A 16,889-nucleotide genomic window follows, 5' to 3' on the forward strand; every position below is an offset into this window, starting at 1 on the left:
ACCTTTTCAGACTCTTTGGTGCAAGATCCTTGCTTTCTGTACTGCCATATCTATTGGTCTGAAAGCAAAATAACTTCTCTCATAATGACATGGATCTTTGGGTCCTGGCTCTGCCACTTATCTGCAGTGGGAATTAGACCCTTTTTCTCCATGAAAATTTCAATGCTAGACAAAGTGCATGGCTTCAGTGCTGGGAGGGAACATACAAATATCAGGGCAAAAATATAATGGGACTCAATTCAGGTATCTAGAGGAAACAAGCCTGCACAAATATCAGAGCTGTATGTGATCATGTAGGGTGGAATGCAGGGCCAGGACTAGAAGACAGATGCACTGTGAGGGACTGAAATTCTGCTGGATTCCTGCACTTGTGTCAAGTGTCTTGTGCATCCCCACTGAGCCTCTGTGTGTGTGGCACCCTCAAGGGGCTCAGATTCTGTGTTGATTTCTCCATGTGGGAGGACCAGGTTGCAAAGTGGGTTGCAAACTAAAGAAGCAGCCTTAGAGGCTGGGCTCCAAGAGACGGAAAATCCAGATCCATATGTTGAGCTTGCAGAAGAAGATAGGACCGTCCACTTCTGCCAATGACTTCAACAAACTCTCCCATTTTTAGTACTGCAGCCTGTAACCACAGGTATCAGGGACTGCAACCTTCAAGTCCCAGGCAGAGAGCTGGATAAAAAAATTATCACCCAAGGATGGGGCAGCAGCAGATCAATGCCAAAGTGTGATTTCCAAACCAAGCCTAAAGTCTTGCTGCCCTCCAGGTCTGTAACAATTTTGGAGTAGCTTTCATCTGGCAGAGTAGTGTTATTCCTGGTCAGTGTTTTTCATTATTTGTAATAATTTAAAAGACCTAAAATCAGATTTATCACCAAGGTTATTGGAATGTATGACAACTCTCTTATGCATTTCAATTAGCACCTTCCTCTCTGTGATAATGGTTCAAACATTTGTTCCTCTAACTTCCTGGTCATTGCACCATTTTTAAGCTAAACTGGAAAGGCAGCACTTGTGAAAAGAAAGCAGTAAATATTCTACAAACCATACACTATGAAAGTATTAATCACCAGAAAGCATTGTGTAAGACTCATATTCTCCAACATGTTTCTACAGACACCACACCTGCCATGTGGACAGAATTCATAACACAGATGACAGACCAGTAACAAGGTGTTAGATATAGGTATTTCTTTGGAAACCATTGCAATTTCTGGCTCTCAGAGATATCCCATGTCACAACCACTGAAAAATGCCCCCAGTGCTTTTGGGTTGCTTGGGATTGTGTTTTATGATGAGTTGTGACATTTCCATCCTGATTTATATTTGCTTGACCAACCTGGTCTCCTTTTATGAGCAGGTGACCTGCCTGGTGGATGAGGGAAAGGCTGTAGATGTTGTCTACCTGGAATTCAGTAAAGCCTTCAGTACTGTCTCCCACAGCATTTTCCTGGAAAAGCTGGCAGCTCATGGGCTGGACGGGTGCAGTCTTTGCTGGGGTAAAAACTGGCTGGTTGGTTGGGCCTAGAGAGTGGTGGTGAACGTGCCACATCCAGTTGGTGGCCGGTCACTAGTGGAGTTCCCCAAGGCTCAGTACTGGGCCCAGTTTTGTTTAATATCTCTATCAACGATCTGGAAGAGGGGATTGAGTGCACTCTCAGTAAGTTTGTAGATGGCAGTAGGGCTGGAAGTGTGGATCTGCTGGAGGGTAGGAAGGCTCTGCAGAGGGACAGGTTGGATTGATGAGCTAAGGCCAACAGTACTAGGTTCAATAAGGCAAAATGCTGAGTCCTGCACTTAGGTCACAACAATCCCATGTAGTGCTACTGGCCTGGGGAAGAGTGGCTGGAAATCTGCCTGGCAGAAAAGGACCTGAAGGTGCTGGATCACGGCAGCTGAACATGAGCCAGAGTGTGTCCAGGTGACCAAGAAGACCAATTGATCATCAATAGTGGGGCCAGCAGGACTAGGGCACTGGTTGTCTGTACTTGGCACTGATGAGGCTGCACTCTGAATCCTGTGTTCAGTTTTGGGCCTCTCACTGCAAGAAGGACATTAAGGTGCTGGAGTGAGTCCAGAGAAGGGCAATGAAGCTGGTGAAGGATCTAGAGGGTAAGTCATCCAAGTCATCCAAGGAGCAGCTGAGGGAGCTGGGGTTACTTAGCCTGGAAGAAAGAAGGCTCGAGGGAGATCTTATCACCCACTACAACTACTTGAAAGGAAGTTGTAGCCAAGTGGGAGTTGGTCTCTTCTCTCAGGCAATTAGTGCAAGAGGATACAGCCTCAAGCTATGGAAGGGGATATTCAGGTTGGATATCAGGAAGAATTTTTTCATTGAAAGGGTGGTTAAGCATTGGAATGGGCCGCCCTGGGAGATGGTGAAGTCACCATCCTGGAAGTGTTCAAGAATCGACTGGATGTGGCACTTAGTGCTATGGTTTAGTTGACGTGGTTGGACTTGATGGTCTTGGAGGTCTTTTCTAACCTTAATGATTTTGTGCTTCTGTGCTTCTCAGCCTGAAATGTCACATTTTCCAAAATTTTATGAAAAAAAATTCCTTATTACACATCCCACATATCAAAATAAGGTGTGTCTAAGACAAATATGCTGCCTTGTCTTTCCAGCTGCTGGTGGGCACAAGTGACAAGTCCTGTCAACCTTAATAGTGCCAACAAGTGCACAGCTGTGGCAAATTTGATCTGGTTTCATCCATCAGAGTTTCTCTCTCTAAACCCAGCTCTTTGCCCATTCTGAAAATGCCTGCTTTGGATAGAAAGTCTATGCTGAATTGCAAGATATTTTTATGGACACACATTTACCTCTAGCCTTTGAGCAATGTAACCCCTAAAGAACATCCAATTGCAATTTAGTTGTGTTTGAACATAGTTCTCCAGTGAGAAAAGATGAAGAACACAGTCCTCAGAATATTTCATCGTTTTTCTTACTCTTCTGGAAGTTCTGAGTTATGGTAAGTGCTAAGAATTTAGATCCTCATTTACTGGTAGGTCTGCATTAGTGCTAATAATTTCCTATGTACCATTTTCAGTAAGAAGGGGGTACATCTAATAATTGCTGTTACAGACACAGAAAGCTCTTCAGGGTAGTAAAAGCAGGAATTAGTGTTAATGAGTCTGCTGTTAGCAAGCAGTACTATTGGTGTTATGCTCACGCCTCACCAAATGCAAAGCTTCAGTTTGTTAAGCAGATGCCAGTGTTAACAGCCAAATTCCCTTCCCATGGATAAGTTAGTGTTAGTTAAATGTACCATTAAAAACAACCATTTAAAATGTTAATGAAAAGAGAGGTTGTGCTTGACAGGGTTTATCCCGTCCTCTTTTTAGCCTCAGCTTTAAGGTGGTGGAGGTGAAAAGGCAAGGACAGCTTTTCCAGGTGTGTTCAGAGCAGACATCGAGATGGAGCCCTGGCAGTGCTTGGTGTCATCGATGTACAGCATCACAAACCTGGCCTGTTTCCACCTCAGCAATCAGCCAACAAAGCTCAGTACAGACTTTAATATCCATACAGCACAGTGATACTCCCCCTCCCTGGGACTCCCCCCAGCAGCTCTGCCGGTGTTTCTCCATGCTCTGCTCCCTGACTCTCCCAGCACCATGGAAAAGAATGATGGTGATGGAGGAGGGTTCATAATCCATCGCTTCTCTTCCGTCTCAAGTAGCAAAGGTGTGGTAAGGGCTAGTCATGTTCATGTTCACCATCCTGCTTGCCCCTAGTGCTCATAGATCAGATTTTATTTAATGTCATGCAATTTAAGAAACAAGTCTGTACTCTACTGAAAACAAGGCTTTCATTGTCCTATGTGTTATGTTCTAGAAATAAAATTAGATAAAACTTTTCATAGAATATACCCCTCTTTTGTATGTAGGTCTCGAGTCTTTACCCCAGTGAAACAGGCAACAGCAGAGAAGGTGGAAGGTGACATAGAGGCAGTGAAGGTACCACACAGGTGCTCGGCAGAGTAGACCCAGAAATAAGACCTGGTTTCTCACACTCCAGCAGTGTGCAAGGACAAGACTACCTCCCTCACAGAGCTGCAGGCAGGCTCTCCTGCTGCCCAAGCTGAACCCAGCCACGTGCAGCCTTGTGCTGCTGCTCTGGTGTTGGGTGCAGACACATGCTGCCCTGTTACCTGCTGGGCTCCACCCTTGGGCTGCCCCAGCCCTGTCACACTGCTGCCCTGTGCCACCTGTGGTTCTCCCACTGGGACAAGGACAGTGATGCCAGGCTGTGACAGCCAGATGGAGAGACATTCTGGAGAGATGCCACCATTGGAGTTATCTGGCTGTAGATGACCGGGGTTCTCCAACCCTCACATTTAAAAAGCCCAGGTGCTCCTTTCAACAGGTTTTCTGGATCCCAGTTCTTGGTTTCTTCATCTCCTTGGCTGTGTTTCCTGGAAAACTTGCCTGGGCTACTCTGCCACCCCTTCCTTCCTGCTCTCTTTCTTCTAACCTATTCCCTTCATGCCTGCTTGAGCCCGTGGTACTAGACTTCTGCCCTCCTTCCCCTTGTCCTGGCTGCCCTCACTTCAAGCCCCAGGCCCTCTCCATTCCCCTGTCTCCCCACTCCCTCTTTGATATAAAATCTTGCTTCTCCAGTTCTATGATGTCCTTCTCTGTCCTTCTGTTTTCTTGGCCAGTTATTTCCCACCTCCTTCCCCACCGGCCTCCTCCTCTGTCTCCACCACCTCCGCTATCATGCTCTGTATTTTGGTGCTCCTGTCCTGTGCTCGCCTATGTAGCTCAGCCTCAGCCCATCCCTTCCACCAGCTGCCTTGTTCTTCCCCTCTTGAGACTGCAACCCTGATCCCAGCCTCTATCTGCACATACACATACAATCATGCTATTTAATTTAAAAAAAAAAAAAAAAAGATTTTTTGCAGGAGCCAAAGGCAAGTGCTGACTTCAGGGCTGGGCACTGCAGTTTCCACCCATGGCTCCTCCCCTCCACTCCCGTCCCTTAACCTCCCCTTCCCTCCCCCACCCTGGCAGCCCCAACTCACACCTATTGACAGCCAGCCTGCTCCCTTCACCCCCAGGCACTGCACTGCAGGGGCCAGTCTGCTGGGGGTGACCCAGGACCCTCAGTCCCAAGGCACTGGCCCCTGCCTCTCTTGCAGCCCTGTACCACCGTGGCCCTCCAAGAAAAGTGAAGGAAGGGGCAGCCTGGCCCACATTCCCCAGGTGGGCTGGGAAGTCATCACTAGACATGATCAGAGAGGAGGAAAGCCAGAATATGCAAGGAAGGGAGGGGAAATCAGGAAACAGTACCTCCTTTTCACGTTTATTTAATTTTTGTATTTTTTGTATTTTTTTTTAAGATCACAGAAGAGCAGAGCATTCATACATGTAAAGAAACAGAAACGAGATAACAGAAGTTAAATACATTGAGAAAAGAAAAAATAAAAAGCTTCTTTTTTTTTTCCATCACTGGGTTTTGTTCATTCATTTGTTGAGTTGTTTAGTTTTTTGATCGGTTCTTTTACACACACACTTGCGCTTTTAAAATTTTCTTTCACAGAGCTAGTTTCAAAAACAAACCAATGGCAAAAAATTAAATGGCCATTTTCTCGTTTCATTAAAGAGAAGTTCAGCTCATGTCTACAGTGCTGGGGAAAAATATATATAAAGATATAGATATATATATATATTTATATGTATATAACACTGTTAATGAGGAGAGTTCTAACCACCCCACCGTGTAGCAAGAAGAAGGGACTGGCCTTCATTCTCAAGGTCTAGAGGATGAATCTTGGCTCCAGCTGGGAAAGCTGAATGACTATGGGAGGTGACGGTGGCACTGAGGAGGCAGGTTCCCGCTTTTTGCCTCCTCCTCCCTTTCCAGGCACACACAGGTGCTCCTATATGCACAGGCACAGGCACACACACACTTTCTCCTGGTTTCCTCAGGAGGTCACCAGTAGCTGTGTGGGTTACAGACAGAGCCAGGCCAGGAGCAAGTGGATGAATGCCTGTCTGGCCGTGTGTGTGATGGAGAGTGTGGGAAAGGAGAGCATCTGTATGGTAGCCGTGAGGACTACTACGGCATGTGCATGGTGGAGCTCACGGGGGTGTGCGTACGTGCCTGTGCGTGGCCAAATGGGGAGCAAATGTCATAATTTTGGAGGACAGCCCTGCTTGGGAGGTGCTCCCCTCCCTGCTTGGCTCCTACGTAGCCCTTGCTCCTTGTCTCCATCCATGGCCCTATGTTATGTACAGAAACATTCACATGCCTTTTCTCAGGACACGGCTGGAGCCACTGTGGTGTCACACTGCATCACTCGTGAGGCCCATTGCAACACAGTCAGCATGCCCTGTGAGGCCAGGAGGGAGCTCCTGATGCACCGTGAGCATAGCAAGAGAAGGAAGGGCCTGCCCTACCTGGGAATGGCCCTTCTGGGATGCAGTGTCTGTCCCTTCCTCAGCCATGCTACCCAAGAAGCCCTGCTGCTTATGCAGCCCTATCACCTGCACTGCAGTCATGTCCTCCTGACTGTCACTGCCCCTTCCTCCTCCACTGCCTGGGCACTTCTACAAGGCTTGCAGGGCAGTCTGAGTTGCTGTGGCACCAGTTAACCTGAGCCTGCAGCAAGTGAAGGACGCTTTGCTTCCCGCCTGCCTGGGCTAATCAGGAGATCTGCTCCTCTTTCCCAAGCCCTGCCTTGGTAGGTCTCCTTCCTCATACACATCAATCCAAGCCACAGAGGTACAGAGGACCATACCAACATATCCTAACCAAGATGAGTTCTGCTTTCCTGTTACGGTGAGTGAACCAACAACCAAACACCATATATTGCCCTAATGGGAGCCAACCATCAAGCAAAATTTTGGGGGCTGTGGGAGTTTGCCAATTATCATTCTAGCATGTTACAAGAAGGAAAAGTGAAAGAGGTTTTAATGGTGTGACACAGCTCTTAGTCAGCAGGAGTCATGCAGTCAAAAAAACCCATCTTCTGGGCATCGCACTGGAAATGAAGCCACTCTAAGATTAGTGTTGAGAGGCCATGGTCTCCTCACTGGTGAACCTGAGAGTTCTGTGCATGGACAACGGACAGCACTCATCCCTACCCTTTTTCACTGGCACCACATCTTGGAAATTACCATCCAGTTTCTCCATCACTTCTCTGCCTGAAGTTTTCCTCTTCCCATAGAACAGTTTGCTCCCGGCATCCCTAAATCAATAAGTTTTGTGTACTTGAGTCAGAGAAGCAGTAAGATTGTGCACCATCAGGAGAGAGAGAGAGAGAGAGAGAACTGCTCACCCCTCTAGCACCACCTCTGTAGGACTGTCTTGGTCAGCCATCCTCTGTGTCACTTACTATGTCACATCAAGCACCATCAGCATTTGGGCTGCAGGTCAGTGTGCTTGGAGGAGAGGAAGCAGAGGTGTGAGAGGGGTTGGGAGGAGAAGAGCTTTTTCCCTGTGCCTGCAGATTCCCTCATCAGGAAAGGGCGAAGCGATGAAACACTGCAGAAAGATTGAGCTGGAACATCACCTGGTGGTGGGGCTGTGAAGGACTCTAGTATAACTCCTCTGACTTCCCAAATCTTCTTCCCCAAAAGCTCTTGTATCATCGGGACTCACTGCTGCTCCCCCAAATTCCTTCCAGATGTGTAGCTACCACTCAGTCTGGAGCCCATGTGGCTATTGATGGTGACTTTGTCCATGCTGTGTGCTTGGACTTTCAAAATGGGGTTGCTTAGACAGGTGGCCTGGGGGCATGGTCTGGATGCACCTGGAGCTAAGAAGAGCTGGTGGGGCTTGGATATACTTTGACCAAAAGTGGGGCAAACAGCACTACACGAGAGATCTGCCCAAGTGGTGAACAGTCAGTGGCGTGAGAAAGATGTGCGGACAAAGACTAACTCTCGACACAATGCATGTCACCAATGAAATCTTCATGAATGGCACGTTAACATGCACTCGGTGCTAGCATGGGGCGACACAACTTCACTGGAGAAGAAAGCAGTGGGGGGAGGAGGGGGGTGCATCACTGAGCAACATGCCCCCAAGCTACGGGGCTGCAGACAAACAAAAATGAACACAACTGCCAAGATACAGGTGTCGGCTGGAGCATCCCATGTTGCCCTTCCCAGCCGTTCAGAGACAGGCGTTTGCTTCGTTTTCCATCTGACCAGGCACACGCTCCAAGCAACATGCTACAATCATGCATGGAGTTCATGTGGCTTGGGGTGGCTGCACTTCCCCTGTCCAGTTCCTTTCAGAAAGACTTGCCTTTACTCCTCCTCTCAGTCATCCGAAAAGGGTTAGAAATCTGCTAGCAAGTATGGGGCCATATATTAAATCTAAATATTTGTTCCTCTGCTTGGACATTACCAGACATCTCATGTAGTTCTTGTAATATTTACAAACAAGTTGAAGAAATACAATTTTTTCTTTTTTTCTTTTTTTTCATTTTGTTCATTTCTCTTTTTATAACACTAAATGTTAAATCTCCATCAATCAAACACAATTACACTGACAAGCTCAAGGAACTGGTGTCCCATTCCAAACTCCCATCTTTCCTGGTCCTCAACTGCCTGAGAGGCAGCAGGAAGTAAGAGCCCAGCTTTTTGGGAGAGAATGGGAAAGATAGCAACATGAAAGCGGAGAATAGATGAAAAGCAGAAACAATTTCAGAGAAAAGGGACTGAGACATGAGAAAAACCTTCGCAACATCTCTGTCACAGGGTGGAGGGGAGAAAGGGAGTGGGAAAAAAGCATTTGACCTCTCCTGTGTTTCCTATATTCATCTAGCCTCACCACTTGACATATGCTTTGAGCAATCACTGCCCGAGTTCAGGAGAAATTGGGGGATGTTTACAGCATCCTATGATGCACACTGCAGCTCACAGGATTAGATTCTAGGAGTGAATCAAGCTCCAGCCTACCCATGACACCCTCAACCCTACTAGGAACAGACATTGCCAGGAGCGGGGTTCCCAGCACTGCTGCAGACAACAGGCATACTTGTTATTGGTGGCTTGTCTCAGACAGGTCTGCAAATAATTGGCTTTAGCCCTATTTCACAGCCATCCAACAGAGGCAAAGATCTGCCAAGGGCCTGTATGAAAGACCAGATCCCTCACACACAGCACCAGGGCTGTGTCCATTTCCCCCAGCTAACAGGCAGGTGGCTTCAAAAAATGGATGTCCTGCTTTTAGTGAGATATTTCCCTTTAACCATAAGCCTCTCTGTCTTGACATCTAAAAAATATCCCCTCAAAACTCCTTCAAACCAAAACAGGTGTGAGACAATGAAGTATCAGGACTTGTGACCACCACCACACCATAGGGCTCTGATGTGTGTGATCCCAGTGCCTAGGAGTGATCCCACAGTGACAAAAACACATGCAGAGGACAACACATGGGACAGACGCTACAACAGCAACCAGGTTGACATCAAAGAACCTAAAGTGGGCCTACCCAGCCTTTAGGAACAGCCTGTGACAGCAGGACATAGCAGGCTGCCCACCTTTCACACCAAGCCTGCAACAATAAATCCAGGTATAGGTACAGCACCAAGAATGAGCAATGTGGTGTTTTCCCTTGTGCCAGCGTGCTCAAAAGGGTGCAGTTCCCAGATCTGGCTTTCTAGAAACAGCATCAGCTCATGGTTGTACCAGGGGAAAGAGGAGCCCTGTTGCAGCAGGAAATCTGGATATGTTACTAAGACACCGAATTACATGACTCTCCTTAAGGGTAGGCACAAGGAGTGGGATGTCTGAATGCTCTGAAGGATACAGGGCATTTTCTTCCTGGGCCGCCACAGGCACAACAGTCTCCAAAGGAGATGCCCAAGTCCCACCAATGACTGCCCTATCTTGGAAGAGGGGAGCCATCCGTGGATGCCTCGAGTGGATTTCAAGCACCAGTTGCCCAGCTTTCCCCTCTTGCACCAAAGCACAAACACCTCCAGATATGGCTTTGGGGTCTGGAGGAGCATAATTTACCACCATGCAATGCCACAGTAGCTCTGTAGCAACTCCTGTAACGCCCTAACTTCAGCCTCCTGTGTCTTCAATAAATTTCCTCCCTCATTCTGGCTGCCTGTGAGGAGCCCTTGACTGCCTGCTTAATTGTGTGCCTGCTGCTGCCTCAAACAGCTGAGCTCAGCACCGAGGGGGCAGGGTCGGCAGTGCCGCAGTGCAAGGCGAAAGCATCAGGCTGAGCAGCAGGGAGAAGCCTCATCAGACTGTGCCCCACTCACGTAAAGATGGGGACGGGGCTTGCAGGCAGCAATTTCCCACTTTCCTTCCTGGCAGGGGACCACCCGGTAGGTATCCTCTCCAGCACAGTGGAGAGTGGCAAGGCCAAGCAATTTTCCCCTTGCTTTCAAGAGCGTGTGAGCGTGACTGCCTGACGTGCTGCTACTGTGCCAACTTGCAGGGCAAAGACAGAAAAGCAAGCTGGCTTGTGCTTGGAAGCTCAGTGGTGCTGAGCACCTGTAAAACACTGTACTGTCATGGGATGGTCACTAAACTTGTGTGGGCTAACTCAAGTTCTTCCTGCACATCCCTCTCCCCAGAAAAGCAAGTGGCTTTTTCATCATCTTTGCTGCTGGTGGATACTAGGGCTCGTGACTGGCCAGGAGACACAGGAGTCTTCTCCCCACTGCCCCTGCCCACACACATGCACTGCAGCCACTGGAGAGTATGACTGTTGTCTTGCCCTCTCCTCCTGCAGCAGACCTTGTGCTGGTGTGGCAACTTCCAGCCACCACTCAGCATTTTCTCAGCCCTGTTTCTAACAGCCTGTTCTCTCCTTTTCCTCACTTGAGAGCCACAAAGCATCTCCTGTTGGCACCTCTGCATGTGGTTCTGCCATGGGAAGTGTGATGGCAAGCAACAGCACTCTCCAGCAAGACCAGCACCCTTGAGATAAGAGAAGAGAAAGCGGAATTGTGCTGCCCACTTTTTTGCTGAACCACTTTAAGCTCCTTCTTTATAAGCCCAGGATTTTGGACCAGAGATTTGTTTTACTTCTTCCATTCACAGGTCTTGGACATTTTCTGACCAAATTTGTTTCAAATGTGGAATTTGCAGTGAGTTTTGTGGTAGCAATGGTGTACAGCACACAAACATGCACACGCACACTCACCCTCTCACACAGCCTACATTTCCTTTTATACCAGGGAGGACAGTAAGAATGAAAACAACAAAACAACAAAAAAGAGTATTGGCTCTATTTTTGCATGACTACCAAAATGGTTAGGAATGACCAGATTGCTGTTTTCATGTTGAGGCATTGCTCCTATGCACACACTATACCTAAAAGGAATGGCTGCTTGGTGATGTCCAAGGTCTCATCACTCACATCCCACCAGCTCAGCCTCCCATTCCCAGGAGGAATGGGTGACTGCACTCTTCAGTCCATAGTGCTGTAGGCCAGTCCTGGTTTCTTCTGCTTGTTTGGACAATTGCACATGAGTGCACACCCCCATGCACGTGTGCAAGCACTCATGCATAGCAGGGGCTGCTATGCTGGTACTTAGAGGCTGAGAGCCAGACAGGTTGCAGGTGGGAGAGAAAAAAAGGGTAGACAAGGGTGCAGACTGACTCTTGCAAGCAAGGTGGCCAGAAGTTAAAAAGCCAATGAGGATGCTGGAGAGAGGACACCACTGGAATCTGTGTTGCAACTGCCCCTCTCTCCTCACCCCTCTTCTCTGCCTGAGTGATCTCTCTGCATCTTGTCTCACACTTACAAGGCAGGACATTATCTACAGCAGGATGAGCATATGTACACATGGACTGTTCATTTTGCATGCTTAGAGAGAGGAAGAGAAAGAGAGAAAGAGTGAAGACGGAGCGAGAGCCACACATGCACGCACGCACGCACGCAGGCATACACAGGAGAAAGAGAAAGACATCTGGTTGAATTGAGGAGGGAGAGGAAGAGGATTTAAAAAAAAAAGAAAAGTAGGCTTTCAGTAGAGTTGACACAGCTTTAGTTCAGGCCAGCAAGGGCGATGTTGCATGAAGGAAGGGACAGGAAAAAAGGTGTTTAGCAAGGGCTGGGTGCACATAAGCGCAGGGTGAAGTGAAGAGAGGAAGAGTTCTTCACAGGACACCAGTGTGCAGAGAGCTTCAGGTGACTTGCTCTGGTTTGTGGCTTTTTTTTTCTCTTTTTTCCTTTTCTCTTTTTTTTTTTTTTTTTATTTTGTTTTCAAAAGTATGAACTGGCTGAGCATTAGCTCACAAAAATGACCCAGGGCATCCCAAAAGTTAAATGGCTATAGACACCGAAGCAAAGACCTCTTTCTGCAAAAGAAAGAAAGAGGAGGAAGGAAGGAAGGAAGGTGAGGAAGTATGGAAAAGAGGAAGGAGGAGAGAAAAGAAAAGGGATCTTCTGTTTGATTGGCTTTATGGGTTTTGTTGGATTGTTTACATTGCAGCATCCTCCGGCGACGCGATCCTTGCTGGTGCCCCATTCTCTCCCTTGGTTCGTGTTGCCTCCTAGACAGTCAGTGACTTGACAGCCGGCTTTTCAGGTTTTGGATTAAATGTTGCTGAGTCTTCTTTGCTGTAATTTTTCCTCTCCCCCCTCTTCGCTCCTGAACACACAAAAGTTGTGAAAGAAACAGTCGTCTCTCTCTCTCCCCCCCCCTTTTTTCTCTCTCCCCTCTCTTCGCTCTGTCTCCTGTATAACGCATTTTGTTTTGTGTGTTGTTGTCGTTGTCGTGTTGTTTTTTTAATTATTATTAATATTATTATTTTTAATTCTGATCTGTATTAACATTTGCTGAGTAGGCAGAGCAGGGACGCTGCCAGCAGCCACAGTGGGACGGCCAAACTCATGGAGCCGTTGTCTACTCTCCCTGTGCCGGGTCCTGCAGGGTGTGAGAAGGGAGAGAAAAGAAGACAAGATTACACATGGCTGGGTGAGATGGGAATAACATAGGAACACAACACTTCACTCCTGGGCTGGGGCTGCAGGGCACAGCCGCCTTCCCACTTCAGTGAGCTCCTCCAGCCCAGGTGCAGGCTGCTGCCTGGCAGCTGCTCAGCATGCTCCTTCCCTCTGTCCAACACTCCAATGGCATGTGGTTTTCCCTAAACACAGGCTGGAGCAAGCAAGAAGGCTCAATCCCAGCTGCTAAGCACATCCCATCCTTTGCTGCGCCTCCAGCTGGGAACTGCTGGCCTTCCAACACCAGAACACGGTTCACACCTTTGCAGACACAGCCCCTAGTCACCAGCTCCAAAGCTGCCCGCTCTGCCACCTTCCCAGTGGTGGCCCTGAGATGCCAGGACTCGCTGTAATTGTGTGCAGTGGCCAGTGCCTGTCTGCAGCGAGACACCAGCTCCGCAGGAGCTGATTCATCACAGTGGTCTGATCAATAAAACATGGGGCCAACACGCGGACGTCTTCCCTCCCTCATACAGGCTACACTGCAATTAAATGTTTCTGAATGGGAGAGAAGGCAGGCTTCGCTACTGTGTTTACGGCCCCGTGACGCGACACCTATGGGGTGAGGGTGCAGGGTATGCCAGGGAGGTTGATTTTTCACAAGGGTGGGAAATGAAGTTGCATATGTGTGCATGCGCATCCACAGGCTCTGTCAGAGCGGGCAGAGAGGAGCATGCTGCTGCAGCAACAAATAATGCAGCCTCGCTCCAGGAATATTAAGCGCTAACACTCCTGACATCTTCTCATTCATCCACTCATTTATGAGTCCCCTTTTCTGGATGGCTTTTACGGCAGTGATGCTGTTTTAAATTCACCCTGCAACACCAATCTCTGGCAGTCTTTCTTTATAATAGGGCAGGGAGATGTACGTGGTTGTGGTTCTGTAAATGCATGCCCAGCATGTATATGTGCACATATGGTTACACATATATGTACATTTTTTTATATGTATATGTACACATGCATGCACGCACATGTATATGTACATGCCTGTGTACATGTACACATATACATATAACTGTATACAGACACACATGGGTGTACGTGCAGTGTTTTACACAGAAGGGGTGAGGGAAAATGCTGACGTGTGGAGATGGAGATGAGTTCTTGTGTTGGAATTGATTGTGCTGTAGAAGACAGAAGTCATGCTTACTACCATGAGAAGCAAATTCTGATATCTGAGGGGTGCCAGAAAAAAAGGCCCTGTTGAGGAGAGCCCTGTGAGACCAAAGTGCAACTTCCCCTCTCACAACCTGCAGAGTTTATCAGGTGAAGACCCTCACTCTACTGCGTGGTGCACGGGTGCCACAGGCATGCTCAGCAGCATGGTCACTATTAAACTTGAGCTGGTGACTGAAAGGCAGCAAATCGAGGAAGGATATTTCCAGAGCCTCTGAAATTCTTCAGCACTTTCATTTGTCTGATTTCTTCCTAATGGAGGCTGTTACTTACTAGATTAGCTGTCTGTGCCCCAATTCTATTCTTTCATTATTAAGAAAGTATGTGCTGGACTCTGTGGAAAATTTATATTCCATCTATGGCTTCTTTTTTCTGCTAGTCCATGCATGTCTTTTGTGGCTTGTCACACACTAGTTCTTTACTCCTTTTTTGGGGTGACAGGAACTTATTTCCCCTTCTGAGATCAGTAACACGTTTAAACTCAGTTACTACCCTTACCTGACCTATGTTTCAGAGAAAGCATCTTTCACTGTCAAATAATTGTAGGGAGGCTGTTTGGGACCATTTGCGTCCCTTATTGTCAGTGAAGAAGTTCCAAAACATGACTCCTCTGGCCCATCAGATAATCAAGAGCACACCAGGCAGTCTGTATCACCCACACAAAATCTTCTGCCATCACATTTTTACTATTTGTCTTAAATACTATTTGTTTTAAATAGTATTTGTTTGAATGCATACAATGACATGTATGTAACACACGCACATGTGGCAGCAATTCTCCTCCTTGCCACTTTTCCAGGGTACCCATACAATCAGAGCAAAGGCATATGCACTGATGGTGGCTTGCAACTCATGTCCAGCACAGTGGAGGCAGGGGGACGTCTGGCCTTGGCTGGGTACTGCTGCCTTGGTACATGTAAGTGTATCGGGGGTTTGTGAGCTTGGTGGGGGCCAGAGGCATGGCATGGTGTGGCATGGTATGGTAAAGAGATGTCCTTCTGCAACACTTAGGTATAAGAAAGGACACCCAAGGAAACATGGTGTGATGAAGGACTTGGGAGAACGTCAGGCCACTTCTGTTCTGCTTGAGCTTGTGTGTATAAGCTTGAGGGTATCTGACAAGCCAGAACTCCCATCTCCACAGCTAAAAAATGGTGCGAGTTACACAGCCTCATGTTTCCCCACTAAGCTCCTGTGAGTGCCAGTGAGGTGGTGGGGTTGCTGCAGACACCTCTTATGTGCAGTCCTGATCATCTTCTGCACCTCACTTCACGCTAATACCAGCAGCTGTCTGCACCAAGGGGCTGTGTGTAGCTGTGCAGGTGTTGGGCAGAGTGTTATGCTGACTATGAGGCCTGGCATCCAGTGTGGTCCCTGCATGTAACCCTGGGGGCCACGTGTAATCTCTGGGTTTTAGAGCAGAACTGGTTTAAGTACATGCCACGGATGATACATTTACTGTCACGTGTACTGCAAAAATGGGGAAAGGTTATAGTTCGATCACAAAGTTCTCAAAGGCTTTTGGGGGACACTAATCGCTCAAGTGTAATAAAGAGCGAAAACGTAAGAATAAAATGAAATATTAATTTCGAGTGAGATTTTGTGCAGAAAATAGCTCCCATTTTCAGTCCACTCTATCACTTTCAGCCTTCCTTCCCAGACACAGCTTGGGCTGTGACAGCCCACGTTTGCGTGGTGACTTCTCTTTTGTCTCTCCTGCTGTGGGGTGCGTGCTCCTCCGCCGCGGGCACCACGGCACCCGCACGGCCACGGGCGAGCGTCCAGCCCCCGCAGCGACCACCGCGCCGCCCAACACGCACAGACGACCGCTCACCCTCCATGCCCCGCACCTGCACCCTACCCTCCCGCACGGGTGGCCACGCACACGCTCATACCCATCCCCACAGACCCCCAGGCCTGCGAAGGCCGCCCCGCCCCGGCGGACAGGCCGCGTCGCCCCGCCCGCAGCCCCGGCACGCGGTCTCCGCCGCCCCCTGGCGGCCGCCGCCGGAGCCGCCCCCGCCCGGTACCTCCCGCTGAGACCCCCCCCCAAAAAAGCCGTCTCTCGGCCCGCCTGCGCTCCCCTGCTACATCTCCGCCCGTGCCGGGGGCTTCGGGGCTCTCCCTGCGCTCTCCCGCTTCGGTAACCTTGAGCCTGTGGCCTGGGCATTTGCTGCAATATCCCGGGCTAATCACCGCAATTGGGAAGCCCTGCCAAGTCCCTGACCACGCAACAGCTTTCAAGGGAGTGCTCTTCCACCACAGACAGGGAAGGAAATTGAGTTTCTGATGATGATGATTATGAGTGAATATGAATATCTGGCAGCTTTTCACAGATAAACTCCTAGGGGACTTAAGACCCTAAGTGCTGACCGAGTCAGATTCCATTAAGCAAATCAAGAAGGAGCAGACTGAAAATCAGCAAGGGCAAAATGACTGCACTGCTCTTCCCTGCTTCAAATGTGAGACATTTCGATACCTGGTGCAGATGCAGGTGGAGCCCTACAGTGCCTCATCATGCTGCAACAACCTCACAGGATGCTGTGCCCTATGTTTCCAAGGGTTTATCCGTGCCACATGTTCACCCTGGGTGATCTGCACTGGTATACACCACAGAGTAGCCTTGGCCAAGATTTAGAAAGCTATAGTTCTCTGAGGGCTGAAGGGGCCATGTGAAGCCCCCACTCCACTCCTCTCCTCAAGACCAGGTAACCCTAGCTGCATCCTTAAATTTAACCATGGGGGAAAGAGAGCCATGCCACTGACCTTGGTGCTCCTACTC

The 16,889-nt window shown here is 48.6% G+C and overlaps 1 protein-coding gene across 8 annotated transcripts in view; it reads right to left on the minus strand.

Moving 5' to 3' along the window:
* Nucleotides 1–5,290: 5,290 nt before the first annotated feature.
* Nucleotides 5,291–16,889, minus strand: part of LSAMP (limbic system associated membrane protein) — a 1,002,030-nt gene continuing 990,431 nt past the window's right edge. For all 8 annotated transcript variants that reach the window (XM_027653694.1, XM_027653696.1, XM_027653691.1 and 5 more), the window contains one exon: nucleotides 5,291–12,848. In XM_027653694.1, coding sequence (XP_027509495.1) covers nucleotides 12,751–12,848 — 98 coding nt within the window. In that variant the 3' untranslated portion in view covers nucleotides 5,291–12,750. The remainder of the gene's footprint in view (nucleotides 12,849–16,889) is intronic.

This window comes from Corapipo altera, unplaced genomic scaffold, assembly GCF_003945725.1.
Source record: "Corapipo altera isolate COAL_440 unplaced genomic scaffold, ASM394572v1 61, whole genome shotgun sequence".
Lineage (NCBI taxonomy): Eukaryota > Metazoa > Chordata > Aves > Passeriformes > Pipridae > Corapipo > Corapipo altera.